Source organism: Chiloscyllium plagiosum, unplaced genomic scaffold (genome assembly GCF_037043375.1).
Source record: "Chiloscyllium plagiosum isolate Xiang-an unplaced genomic scaffold, Cpla_swu_hap1 HiC_scaffold_18, whole genome shotgun sequence".
Taxonomy (NCBI): Eukaryota; Metazoa; Chordata; class Chondrichthyes; order Orectolobiformes; family Hemiscylliidae; genus Chiloscyllium; species Chiloscyllium plagiosum.
In genome coordinates this window covers 26,075,405-26,092,007 of record NW_028270156.1, presented here as the reverse complement: position 1 = coordinate 26,092,007, position 16,603 = coordinate 26,075,405, and the positions used below count along the sequence as shown (strand labels likewise).

At 40.5% G+C, this 16,603-nt stretch overlaps 1 protein-coding gene across 2 annotated transcripts in view; it reads left to right on the top strand.

Moving 5' to 3' along the window:
* The window catches only part of rcn1 (reticulocalbin 1, EF-hand calcium binding domain), a 50,814-nt gene that overhangs the window by 10,121 nt on the left and 24,090 nt on the right, over window positions 1-16,603 (top strand). For both annotated transcript variants that reach the window (XM_043705575.2, XM_087996357.1), the window contains exon 3: window positions 6,473-6,666. In XM_043705575.2, the coding sequence (XP_043561510.1) occupies window positions 6,473-6,666 (194 nt within the window). The remainder of the gene's footprint in view (window positions 1-6,472; window positions 6,667-16,603) is intronic.

The following is a 16,603-nucleotide window of genomic DNA, read 5'->3' as shown; positions in this document are numbered from 1 at the left end:
GTACATGGGGGCAGGTAGGAAAATACAACTAATTGACTTGCTCCTGCAGAGAGCTGGCATGCTTATGATGGACTGAATGACTTTCATTGTGTAACTATTTCATAATGCTTGATTTATATTCTGTAGAAAAAGCTGCTTAATTGGACATAGCCTTGAGTATGTTAATATTATAAGCAGGTACACCTTTTTTCAGAATGGCTGGAAAAGTCGGTGAGTTCCTCCACTAGCCTGTCTTCATGTTGGCATGTTTGCAATTCACAACCTGATTTTAGAATAAAGCTTGCCACTGCATATATTTGGGATACTTGGAAATATATACACTTTACTTTTACTGCAGTCATCTACTCAGTAACAGTGTCCTATTCAGAGACTTAGGTTATATTGACACCAGTTGTAAGCCAGGGTGAGATTTCAGTTGAGAACAAAATTGATTGGGTCTAACATGGAGTGAGACTAGCTTGTAATGGGGATCCCATCCTAGTTGTTCTGGACTCCAGTCCAGCAAGGATTTTGAATTTAAATTGTTTACCTGACTTTGATGTAAAATCGGACTGAAATGTGGATGAAACGTCAACAGTTCTGATTTCATGTACATAAACTTGAGCTATCCTTCAAAGCAGAACACTTTGGTTAGAAGAGGATAGAAATATGAGCTTACAGTTGGAAGTATGGTACCAGTATAGCAAGATATTCTTGTGACACATGTGTTATGCACTCTGATTATTCAGCACTATGAGACTTAGAGCTGTATGTATTAGGTTACAGTAATCAACTTAGTGTCCTTAGCCAAAATGTAAAGCTCTTTAGTGCCTATTCTTAGTTCCATGTTGTTAACTCTCAAACGTCTTTTGCACGATGCGCAACCAACTTCATTCCTATCATACAATGCAATAATTTAACTTTTATGTATCGATTTGTTTTGTGTGCATTTTGACACAGAACAAATCTCTAACTTTTTAATAATGAAGCTCTCTTTATTCCTTGACAACTTGATGCACTTAAACCTATGGTTAACCTCTTTTAAACCAATGGCTTAACCTCCAATATTTTTAGCATAAATGTTGACAATACAAATTAAGGCAATGGCTCATGTCTGCTATAGTGTACGTGATGCAAACAACTTTTGATTGGATTCTGACATTTTGATAAGAATCTTAATCCCCACTAACCCTTTCAAAATCTTATACAGTCATACCCACTCCCTTGCTGCTGGCTGGATGGAGTTACAACTCCATTGTATGTGTTTACCCTTTATCGTTCCCTTTTGTTACTGTTATTGTTTTAAAGAAATAAGTTTGTTCCATTTCATTTATATTTCTGATTTTTTTTTGCTGTGCTGAAGCACTGGGAGAGTTCAAATCCTCACATTACATTAAACTCCTTCACATGTTTGATAATGATAAATACTTTGATTCCGATGAGTATAATTTCTAGAAGACTGTGCAGATATTCATTATGACAGAAAAATTTGGGGATGACTAGTTTTTACTGTTCCTGGAGAGACCAATAATTTTTAAAAAGAGGCAGAAATATCTCACGGACTTATGCAAAGAATCACATGACTAGATTATACACTTTAAGATTTTTACTATTGCAAACAATCCAAAATCAATATCAACTAAACAGTATTTAACAGTATTTCCTAGGAGATTTTAACCTACTGCGAATCCTCTTGCAAGGATGCCTTCCTTGAAGAAGCTCTCTTCCTCCCTCTACAAGAATTGATTCCTGAAGAAGGGCTCATGCCCGAAACGTCGATTCTCCTGCTCCTTGGATGCTGCCTGACCTGCTGCGCTTTTCCAGCAACACATTTTCAGCTCTGATCTCCAGCATCTGCAGTCCTCACTTTCTCCTAGAAGTATTTAACAGGCAGCTAATTTACAAAATTACAGAAAAGTTAGTTTCAACTAACTTCTGAACAGCACTGAAAACCCAAAGCCACCTTTTATACATTGTATCAAACTCTCTGCAGAGATGTAGTCTTGTGATTAAAATCCAAAACTCCTCCTGGATTTAATATAACCTCTGCTTTACAAGAATGAATATTCCAATGTCCTTTTTGAAGAAAAGTTCCCTTCAAACCTCATTGTAAGCATCAGCAATTGACCCCTTTGCAAAGTTCCCTCTGGGATTCTATAGTCTATAACTTTTCACACTCTTGCTTGCCTGAATTGAGTTTCCATATTTCTTGTGTGGTTATTGACCTAAAAACAGACCTTGTTTCTGCCTGGCAAAGGACTGGTTGTAGCTTTTCTTCCTCAAATTTCTTGGCCTGATTACACATTCAGGGCAGCAGTAAGGCTACCTTCATCCTACTGTTGTGAGCGCTGTGCTCTTGATTAGGTTTTGACCTGGTCCCCTGGTGTCATGACAACCATGTCGTAAAGACATGTCTCCAGATAGATTCTGCAGGAGGTCCCATCCACCTCTTCAAAACAACCCATTTAATTTGAATTAACGGAGACCGTTCAAAACATTATATCAGGTTATATCATCCAGCATTCTTAGCATTGTTTTGATATTCTCAAAACACCTCCTGAGCAAAAGCTGCAATAATAGTCTGTATAATTCTGTGATCAGAAACATTGTAAATCTTGGTCAAAACTGAATCAAAGTGAAACTGATGGGAAATTATTGGCAGAATTTTAACACTACTTGCTTGTTGAAGAAACTGATAGTGTCAGAAACAATATTCGTTATTTACCATGGCCAACTTTCAAAATGTTCTAATCAAGGCTGTTCAGTGATGTTATTAAACATGTCTGGAGAAGGTGGGACTTGAACCCAGGCCTCCTGGCTCAGAGATAGGGAAACTACTACTGCACCACAAGAGCCCTTTTACATGCCTGATTTTATTCTTTTCCTGTTTAGGGGAGCTGAATATCATAGTAGGGCAGCATTAATTGCCTATTCTGAATGGCTGTGGTGGAAGCAGTGATATACCACCATTTCAGAGAGTGTACACTTTGCTGTAAAGCTGAATACTAAAACGGCTAGATCAGATAAAGGTAGCCGCAGTCCTGCCTCAGTCTGGTAGTTTCATGGTCTCCTTTACTGATACTAGTTCTTCATTCCAGATTTATTTGATTAGTTAAATGTTACCTAGATGGTGAGATTTGAATCTGTATTCTAAAGCCCTCAGCCAGGCCTTTAGATTGCTAATCCAATAACATGGTTAAAACTGGCTTGCAATCTGCTTGGCTTCAAAGGAATGGCTGATGTTTGACATTGTTGCAAACTCCTCCTGTCGATTTTATGATTTAACAATTTCAACTGCCTTGGCTCTAGGTTTTGTATTTTCCTTCCTGAACCTTTTCTAAAATCTCTACTTTTCCTTCTATTCCTTTAAGGTGCTCTTTAAAACTTTCCTTTTTTCTCTGGGCTCATAGCCATCAGTCCTAACCATGGCTTGAAAATTTATTTTCAAGCACTCCTGCGAATTGGTTATGAAATTTAAATTGTGTTATATATGTAAGTTGTTTTGTTGTAAATCTACTACTCACTGATTGCTGCTAGTGAACAGAATTCTAAATTGCATAAAGTTATTTACAGCACAGAGGAGGTCTCTGCCCTTTTGTGTTCTTGCCAAATCTCTGCTGAGTAAACTAGTTGGTCTCATCCCTGTTGTGCATTTCTATCCCTAAAACTTCCAATTTTCTTTTGAAACCAATGATTGTGTTTTTAATTAATTTAGGGGACGTGGGCTTTGGCTGGGCCAGCATTTATTACACATCCCTAATTGCACTTGAGAAGATGTTAGCGAGCTGCCTTTTTGAACTGTTGCAGTCTATGTGACATGGGTACACCCACAATGTTGTTAGGGAGGCAGTTCCAGTTTTGGCCTGACGATAGAGAAGAAATGGTTCCATGTCAGGATGATGAATTGTTCCATGGACATTGTTCCATGTCAGGATGGTGAATGGCTTGGAAAGGAACTTGCAGGTGATAATGTTCCTATGAAACTCTTCTCCTTGTCTGTCCAGAAGGTAGCAGTTATGGATTTTGGAAAGTGCTGTCTGAAGTCCCTAAGTGAATTTGTGCAGTGAATCTTATGAGCGTTACACATTGTTGCTCCAGTGAATCAATAGTGGGGGAGTGAATGCTTGTGGCACCAATCAAGTGGTTGCTTTGTCCTGGATGATTTCAAGCTTCTTGAGTGTTGCTGGAGATGCATTCATACAATTGAGGAGTATTCTATCATACTCCTGACTTAACGCCTTGTAGATTGTAAATGGGCTTTGGGTAATCTAGAGGTGAGTTGCTTAATGCAGGATTCCTAGCTTCTGATTTGCTCCTGTAGTTATAGTATTTACATTGGTGGTCCGATACAATTTGTAGTCAACGGTAACTCCCATAGGTGTTACCAGCGGTCATTTTGGTGAGTGGTACCAAGCCATTGTAAAATTTATATCCTACAATTGTGATTCCAGGACAGTCCATTGCCCTATGGCTTGAGATTTATAATAATAATCATATTATTCACAAGTATTTTTGCTAATTTTCTTTTTTGAAAATTGTGATCTTCCTGTAGTTGTATTTCAAGTAGTCCTGTTGCCCAGTCAGGGAGATTGCTTATAGGAATCATTTAAACCCTTCCTCTGGCAGTGTAGCTCTATTGCTTCTGACTGGTTGTCACCTTTTTTTAGTACCAGTGTCTTACTTTTTATCTGCAAAGAGAGAAGACTGTATTCTAAGGTGACTGCTATTTTGTCAAATAGCTCAATGTGTAGCATTCTCATCTTCTGAGTCAGAGGTTGTTCATTCAGGCCCAACTCAGTGACTGGAGTACAAAATCTGAGCTTATTTTGCATATGCTGATTTGATAGAGCGCAGCACGCTGTTGGATGTGTCACCATTTGGATGAAATGTTAAACTATAGCCCTGTTTGCCCTCTTGGATGGAAGCAAAAGATTCAATGGCACTTTTTCAAAGATGATAATTGGAATTCTCTTCTCGATTTTAGATAATATTATCAAACAGCCAAAATCACTAAAGCACATTGCCTCGTCATTAATGCAGTGCCATTTGTGAGAGTTTACTCTGAACAAAATTGGAGGACACATATGCCATATAACATTTCAAAGTACATAATTGGCAGTAGATTTTGAAATATCCATAGGTTGTAAAAAGAGCAATTGAAATGAAAATTTGTTTTTGATAGTTTTACAATTCTGTTTCTTTTGCCTCCCTGATGTTAATTGTTTTGATTGCCTAGGTCTTATACCCTGAATTCTCTCCCTAAACCATTCCATCTCTACATTTTTTCCCTCCTTTAAAATGCTTCTTAAAATCTAGCTCTTTAACCAGATTTTTAGTTAGAGTCATAGAAATGTACAGCACTGAAAAAGACCCTTTGGTCCAACTCATCCATGTTGACTGGGTATTCTAAATAAATCTAGTCCCATTTGCTAGCATTTGGCCCTTATCCCCCTGAAGCCTTCCTATTCATATACCAATCCAAATGCCTCTTAAATGTTACAAATGTACCAGTCTCCACCACTTCCTCTGGCAGCTCATTCCATACACATACCACTCCCTGTGTGAAAACGTTGCCCCTTAAGTCTCTTTTATATCTTTCCCCTCTCACCCTAAACCTATGCCCTCTAGTTCTGGACTTCCCGACTCCAGGGAAAAGACTTAGTCTATTTACCCTCTCCATGCCCCTCATAATTTTATAAATCTCTGTAAGGTCACCCCTCAGCCTCCGACATTCCAGTGAAAACAGACCCCACCTGTTCAGCCTCTCCTTATAGCTCAATTCTCCAACCCAGGCAACATCCTTGTACATCTTTTCTGAAACCTTTCAAGTTTCACAGCATCTTTCCGATAAGAAGGAGACCAGAATTGCACGCAATATTCCAACAGCTCTCTTTATCATTCTTTTTTCCATCTGAAGTGATCCAAATAAATTTCAGCACTGATCATGTCTCTACAATACCAGAATACTTTTTTGCCTAGAGTATACTTGTTAGTGGAATCAAACTTTGTGTTGGACTATTCATTTTCAAGTTTTTCATATTCTGTCAATGCTATTAATGATGCTTTTCATCAAAGCAAAGTCTAAGACTCTCCTCCCTTCCCTTGTTGCTTTAAATTTCAATATCACAATATAATTCCCCAAGGTGATCTAGTACCTAAGCTTGTCACTGTCTAGTTATGGCTGCATGCTCCTGAAATGTTCACCTTCATAGACATGGTGGCTTCTTATCCAAGTTCCCTCAAATTACATTAACCAAACTGCCTGGTGCCATCATTCATAGTTCTTACAAAGTCATGAGCAGAAGTCATTCTTGAGAACACAGCTTGCTGCCTGAGATGAACAGAGATTCAAGCTGACCTCTGATTTAAATGTGAGAGTCAGTACCTGAAGTAAAGTACCCCAACCAGTTACCATAGTGAGATAATTGTTGATTGTTACACATTTGACATGGATATACTCAAAGTACAAAACTTTTTTTGTCTGTTCTTTCAGAAAAATTGTGGAAAGGATAGATGCCAACCAGGATCAGTTTGTAACCACTGAAGAGCTGAAAGCATGGATTATACGGGTGCAGAAACGTTATATTTATGAAAATGTAGCAAAAGTGTGGAGGGACTATGACCTGAACAAAGACAACAAAATTTCCTGGGAAGAATACAAAAAAGCGACGTATGGCTACTATCTTGGTATGTCTGCTGTAGTCCAATTCTCCTGCCTGTTAATCTGTTGGGTACTGTCTGAATGGACATGATAAATATCAAGTTTAATATAAGATTTGGATTAAGGGGATATAATGGATGATAGTAATTCTGGAATTTTATTGGGAGCTTATGGGCATGGAGTTAAATTTCCATTATCACCATAACAATCTGTTTTTATTTAATGATTTTAATGTAAGAAAACACTCACTCCAAAACACTTCAGAGAAGCATTGTAAATTAAGATTAGAAACTGAGTCTCTTAGGGTGATATTAGGGCAGATGGCCACAATCTTGCTCTGAGAAGTAAGCATTAAGGAGAGTTTTAAACAAGAGAAGGTGAGAAAGAGGAATTTGCAAGCTTGGAGCCTAGGAATCTGAAACCCAGTCATCAAATATGGTGAGATTATATTGTGGCTTCTCAAAAAGCCAGAATTAAATGAGCTTGGATGTGTCTGCAGGTGGCGGAATCGGAGGAGATTTCCGAGATAAGGAGGGGTGAGGACATGGAAGTGTTTGAAAACAGAGATGAGAATTTTAAAACTGAAGCAGCGTTTGGTTGGGAGCTACAGTCGGACAGAAAGCAATAATGGAACATGATTTAAAGTGACTTAGAACATGAGCAGCAAAGTTCAGATGATTTCAAGTTTATAGTGAGCAGAACATGAGAAGTTGCTCAGCAGTGTGATGGAACAGTCCAGTCTAGTGATGACAAAGTAGATGTACAAGTGTTTCATCATGTAAACAACAAACATCAACAAGAGCTTGGGACTGCTGCATTAATGCAGACAATTGTTAGTTGGGGCGGGCTGGTGTTATGATATTATCTGTTTTACCATAGTTAGCCAAAACCAAATGTAGTATTTAGGTAAAGCGGGGTTAGAGGGTGTGTAGTCCAAAAGGTTAAGGGTAATTAGTACAGAGTGCATGCCCATTATTTGGTATGCATTTTGAAGTCATATATTTTTGCCATTATTTTTAGATTTGCATTGTAAAGCAATGTCATTGCTATAATTGCCAGGGTGATGCTCTTGGTATATAGGGCAACAAGTCTAGATAAACTGTTTCCTTTGTAAACCTGGATGCAAGCATTCATATTTGTTGAATCAGGTGTAGGGGTCTGAAAGGGTTAATACTGAGGACAGCCTTAATGCACCACCCACTAGGATGTTGTCATGTACATTTACAGAACAGTTTGGATCTCAGAGGAGTCAGACCTGACATCTACATCCTTCTCATATTCTCTGTAGCAGTGTCTATCTTATCAATGTAAGCCTTAAGCCTTAACTAGTTCCTAGGTAAAAACAATGACTGCAGATGCTGGAAACCAGATTCTGGATTGGTGGTGCTGGAAGAGCACAGCAGTTCAGGCAGCATCCAAGGGCTTTTGCCCGAAACATCGATTTCGCTGCTCCTTGGATGCTGCCTGAACTGCTGTGCTCTTCCAGCACCACTAATCCAGAACCTTAACTAGTTCTTAGTTTCTGACTAGTTCTAGCCTCTTCACTTGGGCAAGGAAATGGTTTTCCTCTACCACATGAGACCAAGCAGGCACTGTAGATCCCTGCATTTAATGTGGGTGCTGGCAGCGGACCAGTCCTTGGATATGGTTTAAGTGCACATACAATTTGGTAGGCAGTGGAGCTGCTTCATTTAGCTGTATGTCAGTATTATTAAAAGTTCACAAGAAATGCAACATCTTCCCCACTCACTGCCACCAACCCCAAACCCCGTCAGCACTCCCTCCATGTGACTTCAGGGCTGCTTGCCCATTCACTCGCCATCCACACCAAAAGTAACAGCTGTGCCACCCAATAACATCTTCCTTAATACCCGTCTCTGTCTTATTCCTAGTGGAAACAGCCCCCAGTGGGACAGAAAGACTCTAGACGGGTGGTGAGTTGCCCCAGTGTTCAGCTCCTCACCTCTTATATGGAGAGCATCCTGGCCCTGACTGCCCAGGGCGGCTAACTGACCATTTTCAAGGCTCTGAACTGTCGTCTGCTGGCACTCCCTGAGTGAAAGCTATTCCCCTTGACTTGACTGAGGTCTGCTGACAACCATGACAAGTTTCCTGTCTTTGTATGCCTGGTAAACTGTCAGGCAAGACAGAGGTAACATAATTCTTGCATATCTGAGGGGGTAAAGGACAAAAAGGCCAGGTTGGATTGCTGTGAGCATTCAGTAAACTAACAATGAATGAGTGTTATGACAATGAGCAAAGAGCTTGGAGATGCAGCCTGGTCTAGTCTTCGAGCTGTGTGCACGGTGTCCTTGCTGCAGCGTTACAATGACAGTTTCCAGTGCAGCCTGAGGTACAGCACTGAAGTGCAGAAGGATCCTGTAAGTGGATCAGAGATATGCCATGAGGGATTTTAGAGTCTGACACATGTTAGATGCCAGTGTATGTCGATGTGAGGTGCATGTGGCTGGTGCCTATCAGACATGCCCTAAGATGTTGATGCTAGATATCCAACATACAGCATCTTCAGAACCAGCAGTGAGCTGAATTCACTAAGTACCCACTCTGGTAATAATTCTGCCGCTTATGAAATGTATCAAAGATGGAATGAGGCTTCACGATTAGCCTCAGCAGGCCCCTCACCCTATCGTGCCACAGATCTCACCATAGGCAACATTGCTGGGAGCCCTACCAATATCCTCAAAACTGGAAGAAGTTTACATTCAGACACTGTTGATACACTTGTTTAAGAATATTCTAATGCCTCCATAGTTTTAAAATTTTGTATTTTGACTCCATTCTCCTCAAAGGTTTACCTTGAATGAATTTGGTCCTGTTTGTGTATCTGTATCTTTTGTACCAAAACCCACCATCACCTTGAACTCGTATATGCCATTTTCACTAAATTTGATGAGTCATTTCCACTCATTAAAATAATGTTTCCTTTTGAAAGTGAGTAAACTGTGTTAGCCATAAGTCACGAGAACCAGCAGGAAGTCTCTTGAGAATTGAATCGGCATCAGTGGAGATTCTTGTGTGTTGAAGTTGGACTGTGCACACATCAGTCACTGAAAAAGCAATAACATTTCCCAAACTTGAATATTAATGTTGAAAGTTGGTGATTGTAACAGTTGAATACCTATTATATTTTTAATGACAAAACTCTTTCTACTAGTTCATTAACGATATTAAACACTCAGAAATAAATGAGTAATTCCTGTGATAATATTGAGGACTCAGGAGTTCCATGCTTGTTAAACATTCAGTCGCTAATATAGTCAGCTGTAATGTTTAGGTCTATAATCAGTAAAGAAAATCGCATGCTTGCTACTTAAATTCTTTTTACCAATGGGAAAGAATACTCTTTCATCAGGTATTTAATAAGGCAAAGCAACTACCATTTCATCTCAGGAAAGAACTGTTGTGATATATTTTCTTTCTCATTGCCTTGCAGCTACAGCTAGTCCACTTGAGGACAATTTTGTCCTACAGCACTAATTGGAGTTATTCCACTACTCATGTTTCAGGTATCCTACAAATAATAAAATCCAAGCCTGTTTCAAGCATGAGAATGGGGTGATGGGGTAAAGAATGTTGACCAATATAAACTGTTATGACTAGACTCTAAATGAGGTTCTTCAAATCAGTATAGTTCCAGGCAAGTTACCCCAAAACTATTATGCTCCCAGTTGAGAAGGAATATACTGGCTCCACTTCTTTCTTCACCCACCCCCTCAGTTATATCCTTTCCTTGTGAATACCTTTCTCCCAGACCATAATGCACTTATGTTCAAAGTTTGTGCGAAGATTTGTAGCTCGGGTGCTCGTTGCTGTGGTTCTGTTCGCCGAGCTGGAAGTTTTTGTTGCAAACGTTTCGTCCCCTGGCTAGGTGACATCATCAGTGCTTGGGAGCCTCCTGCGAAGCACTTCTTTGATGTTTCCTCCGGTGTTTATAGTGGTAAACCACTATAAACACCCGAGGAAACATCAAAGAAGCGCTTCGCAGGAGGCTCCCAAGCACTGATGATGTTGCCTAGCCAGGGGACAAAACGTTTGCAACAAAAACTTCCAGCTCGGCGAACAGAATCACAGCACTTATGTTTTAAAAGGAGCCAATATGAGCAGGTTCTCAATGAATGAGTAAAAACTATGAATTTGTTAATTACTAACATGAGAAGGATTAGCTGGGTAATAGGATCTCTGATGGATAATTCAATTCCCAAAGACTTTGGCTACTCTATATGGGCCACTAAACTGGCCCTTTAAGGGTTCACCTGATTCTGGTCGGAATCTCCTGGTCAAAAGGTTTGGGCTCTGGCATGTTTATTTACTTTTTGTTCCAACACTGTTTGTGAGATGTTCAAGTGTTCTCGTGCCACTTCGCAGGCTCGCGAGTCACTCTCAGAACTCTGCTTTGTAATCAAACAAACAGAATTCCTTGTTTTGCTCTCAACCCTCTTCTTGATTCATTTAAGGCCAATACTTGGGGCCCATAAACCAATTTAAATGGAGCAAAACTGGTGGACTAGGAGAAAGTGAGGACTGCAGATGCTGGAGATCAGAGCTTAAAAATGTGTTGCTGGCAAAGCGCAGCAGGTCAGGCAGCATCAAAGGAATAGGAGAATCGACGTTTTGGGCATAAGCCCTTCTTCAGGAATGAGGAGGGTGTGCCAAGCAGGCTAAGATAAAAGATAGGGAGGAGGGACTTGGGGGAGGGGCGTTGGGAATACGATAGGTGGGAGGAGGTTAAGGTGAGGGTGATAGGCTGGAGAGGGGGTGGGGCGGAAAGGTCGGGAAGAAGATTGCAGGTCAAGAAGGCGGTGCTGAGTCTGAGGGTTGGGACTGAGAAAAGGGGAGGGGAGGGGAAATGAAGCTGGAGAAATTTGCATTCATCCCCTGTGGTTGGAGGGTTCCTAGGCGGAAGATGAGGCGCTTTTCCTCCAGGCGTCGTGTTGCCGTGGTCTGGCGATGGAGGAGGCCAAGGACTTGCATGTCCTTGGCAGAGTGGGAGGGGGAGTTAAAGTGTTCAGCCACGAGGCGGTTGGGTTGGTTGGTGCGGGTGTCCCAGAGGTGTTCTCTGAAATGTTCCGCAAGTAGGCGGCCTGTCTCCTCAATGTATAGGAGACCACATCGGGTGCAGCGGATGCAGTAAATGATATATGTGGAGGTGCAGGTGAATTTCTGACAGATATGGAAGGATCACTTGGGGCCTTGGGGGGAGGTGTGGGCGCAAGTTTTGCATTTCTTGCGGTTGAAGTGGAAGGTGCCGGGAGTGGAGATTGGGTTGGTGGGGGATATGGATCTGACGAGGGAGTCACGGAGGGAATGGTCTTTCCGGAACATCCTCCTCATTCCTGAAGAAGGGTTTATGCCCGAAACGTCGATTCTCCTGTTCCTTTGATGCTGCCTGACCTGCTGCGCTTTTCCAGCAACACATTTTTAAGCTCAAAACTGGTGGACTCTATGGATGAGGCCCTGCTGATGAACAGAGGAAAATTGAGTCCTTTTTCCTTGTCATGGGGTACATCTGATCATTTTTGTTTTGGGTCTGACGATTTCATTCTAATGCAACCTGTGACTGTGGGCGATATGCTGAAGAATTCTGCTGAATCTGGCCCAGTTTACCCATGACTCCCTGGAGTATTTTGGACATGAAATTTGCACCTTTGTCTGACTGGATCTCAATGAGCTGACCATAACATGTAAAGAGTTGTGAACAGTCTGATATGGTTATCAGGGGAACAGCCTTTGGGAAATGGTTAACAGTATGGTTAATGAAGTTGAAGTCAAAAATCACGTGACACCTGGTTATAGTCCAATAGGTTTATTTTTTGACTTTGTCCATCCAGTCCAACACTGGCATCGTCACATCATGATGTTGAGGGTCAATGATCAGACTGTTCAATTACCAATATCAATGCAAGTGGTAACTTCACTGCAACAGCCACAGTGTTCAATTAGCCATTCTTCATTAACAATTCAAAAACTGATCTATAGATTTTATTTAACTTTTACCTTTTGGTTTCACCTCTTCTCCCTAATCTGTGTGAACAATATGCATGTTAATCTCATTTTATAACTGATGGTCATTCTTGTTTTTAAAAAACTTGGCTAAATTAGCTCTTTTAAAAACTTGAATCTCAGAGTAAAATATCCACATGAGAAAGGATCAACTTTTAAAACAATCTAGTTGTGACCAACTGAGCTGATGGGTGAACTAGGATATTCTGTTTGCAACTGGAATAAATTGAGGGACTTCATCAGGGGTCTGGTCATAACAGTATCACCTACAAAATGTTCAGGAACATTTAACCTCTATTATCTGAACAAACCCTTAAGGGCAGGATGGGAACATGTTCGAACTTCTCTTATGAGTCACACACCATCCTGACGTGTTTGTATATCTCCATTCCTTCATTGTCATTTGGTCAAAATCAAAGTGGCCCCCCCATCTAAAGCATTTTCAACACAAAAACTTCAATGGTTCATGAAGAAGGCCCATCACCATCATCAATTAGGGATTGAGAAATTAGTGCCAGCCTTGCCAGTGTTGCCCAAATCCTGAGAATTATTTTTAAAAGATGATTCAGCTGGAACGTTGCCTCAAAACAGAATAAAGCTTAGAACAGGGATGAAAAACGTTTTAACGAAGTCCCAAATATATCTGTAAACTAAGTTACGTTAATTGGATGATCAAGTTTAATTTAGTAGGCTGAATGGCCATTTATGTTCTTTATTGCCCATCATACTTGTATTTTGTTGTTGTTAAAATTTGAAGTTTTTTGGGGGGATTTTCCGTGTCCTTTAAGTGTTGGTCAATTTAAAAATATAAACAGTCACTTTATATAAGGTTTCAAGCTGAATTAATATTAACCTGACACTGCTTAAATAACCCATCCAATGCTTCCTTGCTTTAATTTTATCTCCATAGTTCACAGTCCCTGAGATAATAGTTGATCTCTGTCTGGTTTTGAACAAGTGGTATCATAAGTACAAATCAAGTGGAACATTTTAAATAATTCTAGTGTGGAGGAATCAAACCTGTCACCAGAAAGCTGTGTCCAATTTGCAAACAACAGTCCTGTTATTAATGCCAGTTAACCCCATTTTATCTTTTGACACCCAAAAGACTTGCCCTTCCTTGGTCTAGAGGTTAAGGTCACAGCAAGTCAATTGTTGTTGGCCTCAGTCAGCCTGAAACTAAGATGATGATACCCAACACTATTCCTGACATTCTTTAGAGAAATTTCACTAGAGGGAATTGTTTTGATGCTAAGAAAAGCAATGAGCGTAACTTCAAATCATTCCTGCCTTCTATTCAAATTCTATCACTCCATTCATGCATTTCTATTCACTAACAAGGGGCAGTAAAAATCCATTATCCCTGAATGTCAAGATTGATAAATTTTTTTCTGCTTTTTTTTTTGCAGATTACTAACTACAACCCCCTGTGTCTTTATAAAACAAAAATTGAAAATGCACAAAATTAGGTCATTTGATGGGTTAAAGCACTTCATCAGCAGTGCTGCAACTGAATACTGACTAGTTTTAGCATATTTCTCTGCATCTTAGAGCATTTGACCAGTAACATCAACATTTCTTTCAGTCTCTGAAACTACAAATTATTTTCTTGCTTTAAAATAAAGTGCTTTTATTAATCTGAAATGCAAAAAATGTGGCGGGAAGTAGGTCTGACTTTTGGTGGAGACAATTTGATGTGTCAGTGGAGGAGGGGTGTAATTTAGATTTTGTGGAATAATATGAAAGGGATAATTGCGAGTTGTAGCTTGTTTTCCATGTCTCTCGAGTTTTGTTTTTAAAGCACTTTGGGAAGACCTATATATTGTTTGGAATATGCTGTGCAATTATTACACTGCTTAATACATAATTAGTTCACTTTGTGTTCATCCAGAAGTTTTTATAACACAAAAAGTGAGGGAATGTGAAACAGAACTGCCATGATATTAAATGCCATTGATGACATTAAATATGACCACATCAGGAGACCAGTTCAGAGTCAGATTAAACATGTGCGTTCATAGATTAGATTTCATGTTACTTAGACTGAAACCTACCAAATCTGTAGATCAGTTCATGAACAGATACAGAGAAAATGCTCATTGAGTGATTTTTCAGATGGGGAGCTATTTAACAGAATAGTTGAGATGGTGATTATACCCAACTTGCCATGGAAACTTTCCAGAATATTTTTCTAGACAAACGGAAGAACTGTGGAGGGATGGATATAAGATTGAAGTGAGCCTCTTAGGATTCCAGACGCTGAATACAAACAAGACACTCGACATAATCATTAGCAAACCCAGGCATCACAAGACATGTGGAAGATTGGCTGTCTGACAGAAGGCAGAGAGTTGGGATAAAAGGTTCTTTTTCGGAATGGCAGCCGGTGACAAGCGGTGTCCTGCAGGGTTCAGTGTTGGGGCCGCAGCTGTATTATATTAATGATCTGGATGAAGGGACTAGGGGCATTCTAGCGAAGTTTGCCAATGATGCAAAGTTAGGTGGACAGGCAGGTAGTACTGAGGAAGTGGGGAGGCTGCAGAAGGATCTAAAGAGTTTGGAAGAGTGGTCCAGGAAATGGCTGATGGAATTCAATGTGAGCAAATGCGAGGTCTTGCACTTTGGAAAAAAGAATACAAGCATGGACTACTTTCTAAACGGTGAGAAAATTCGTAAAGCCAAAGTACAGAGGGATCTGGGAGTGCTAGTTGAGGATTCTCTAAAGGTAAACATGCAGGTTGAGTCCATGATTATGAAAGCGAATGCAATGTTGTCAATTATCTCAAGAGGGTTGGAATATAAAAGCACTGTGTGCTACTGAGACTTTATAAGGCTCTGGTTAGGCCCCATTTGGAGTACTGTGTCCAGTTTTGGTCCCCACACCTCAAGAAGGACATACTGGCACTGGAGCGTGTCCAGCAGAGATTCACACGGATGATCCCTGGAATGGTAGGTCTAACATATGAAGATCCTGGGATTGTATTCATTGGAGTTTAGAAGATTAAGGGGAGATCTAATAGAAACTTACAAGATAATACATGGCTTGGAGAGGGTGGACGCTAGGAGACTAGGACCCGTGGACACAGCCTTAGAATTAGAAGGGGTAAATTCAGAACAGAAATGCGGAGACATTTCTTCAGCCAGAGAGTGGTGGGCCTGTGGAATTCATTGCCACAGAGTGCAGTGGACACTGGGACGCTAAATGTCTTCAAGGCAGAAATTGATAAATTCTTGATGTCACAAGGAATTAAGGGCTACGGGGAGAATGCGGGTAAGTGGAGTTGAAATGTCCATCAGCCATGATTGAATGGCGGAGTGGACTCGATGGGCCGAATGGCCTTACTTCCGCTTCTATGTCTTATGGTCTTATGGTCTTAAGATACAGTCTTCAAGGAAAGCCCAGCTTTCAACCAGTTTTGTAAGGTATGTGATAGAGAAGGCCATTAGCAGAAGCAGCACAAACAAGCAAAGGCTGATGCAGCTAAAAAGAGCAATTCACTGACCCAATAAACCATGCTTGAGGAATATCTTCAAGCTACAATATAAACCAACTGATGTCCCATTGATGGTGGAACAACCAGAATCTGACAGAATACTGTGAGACAAAGAAGCAAAACTCATGTTTCTCATTGTTAGTCTCGTGGAAAACGTCAATGTTATCACACCATCTGATGTGTTTTCAAAAATTTAAATGATAGAAGTGCCACAAATGGAAGCAGGCCATTCAGCCCATCAAGTCCACACCAGTCCTCTGAAGAGCATTCCACCTAGACCCAACCCGCTATCCCCATAGCCCTGCACTTTCCATGGTTAACCCACGTAGCCTACGCCTCCTTGGACACTATGGGCAATTTAGCATAGCCAATCCAGCAAACCTGCATGTCTTTAGACTGCAGGAAGAAACCGGAGCACCCAGAGGAAATCCACACAGATAGTTGCCTG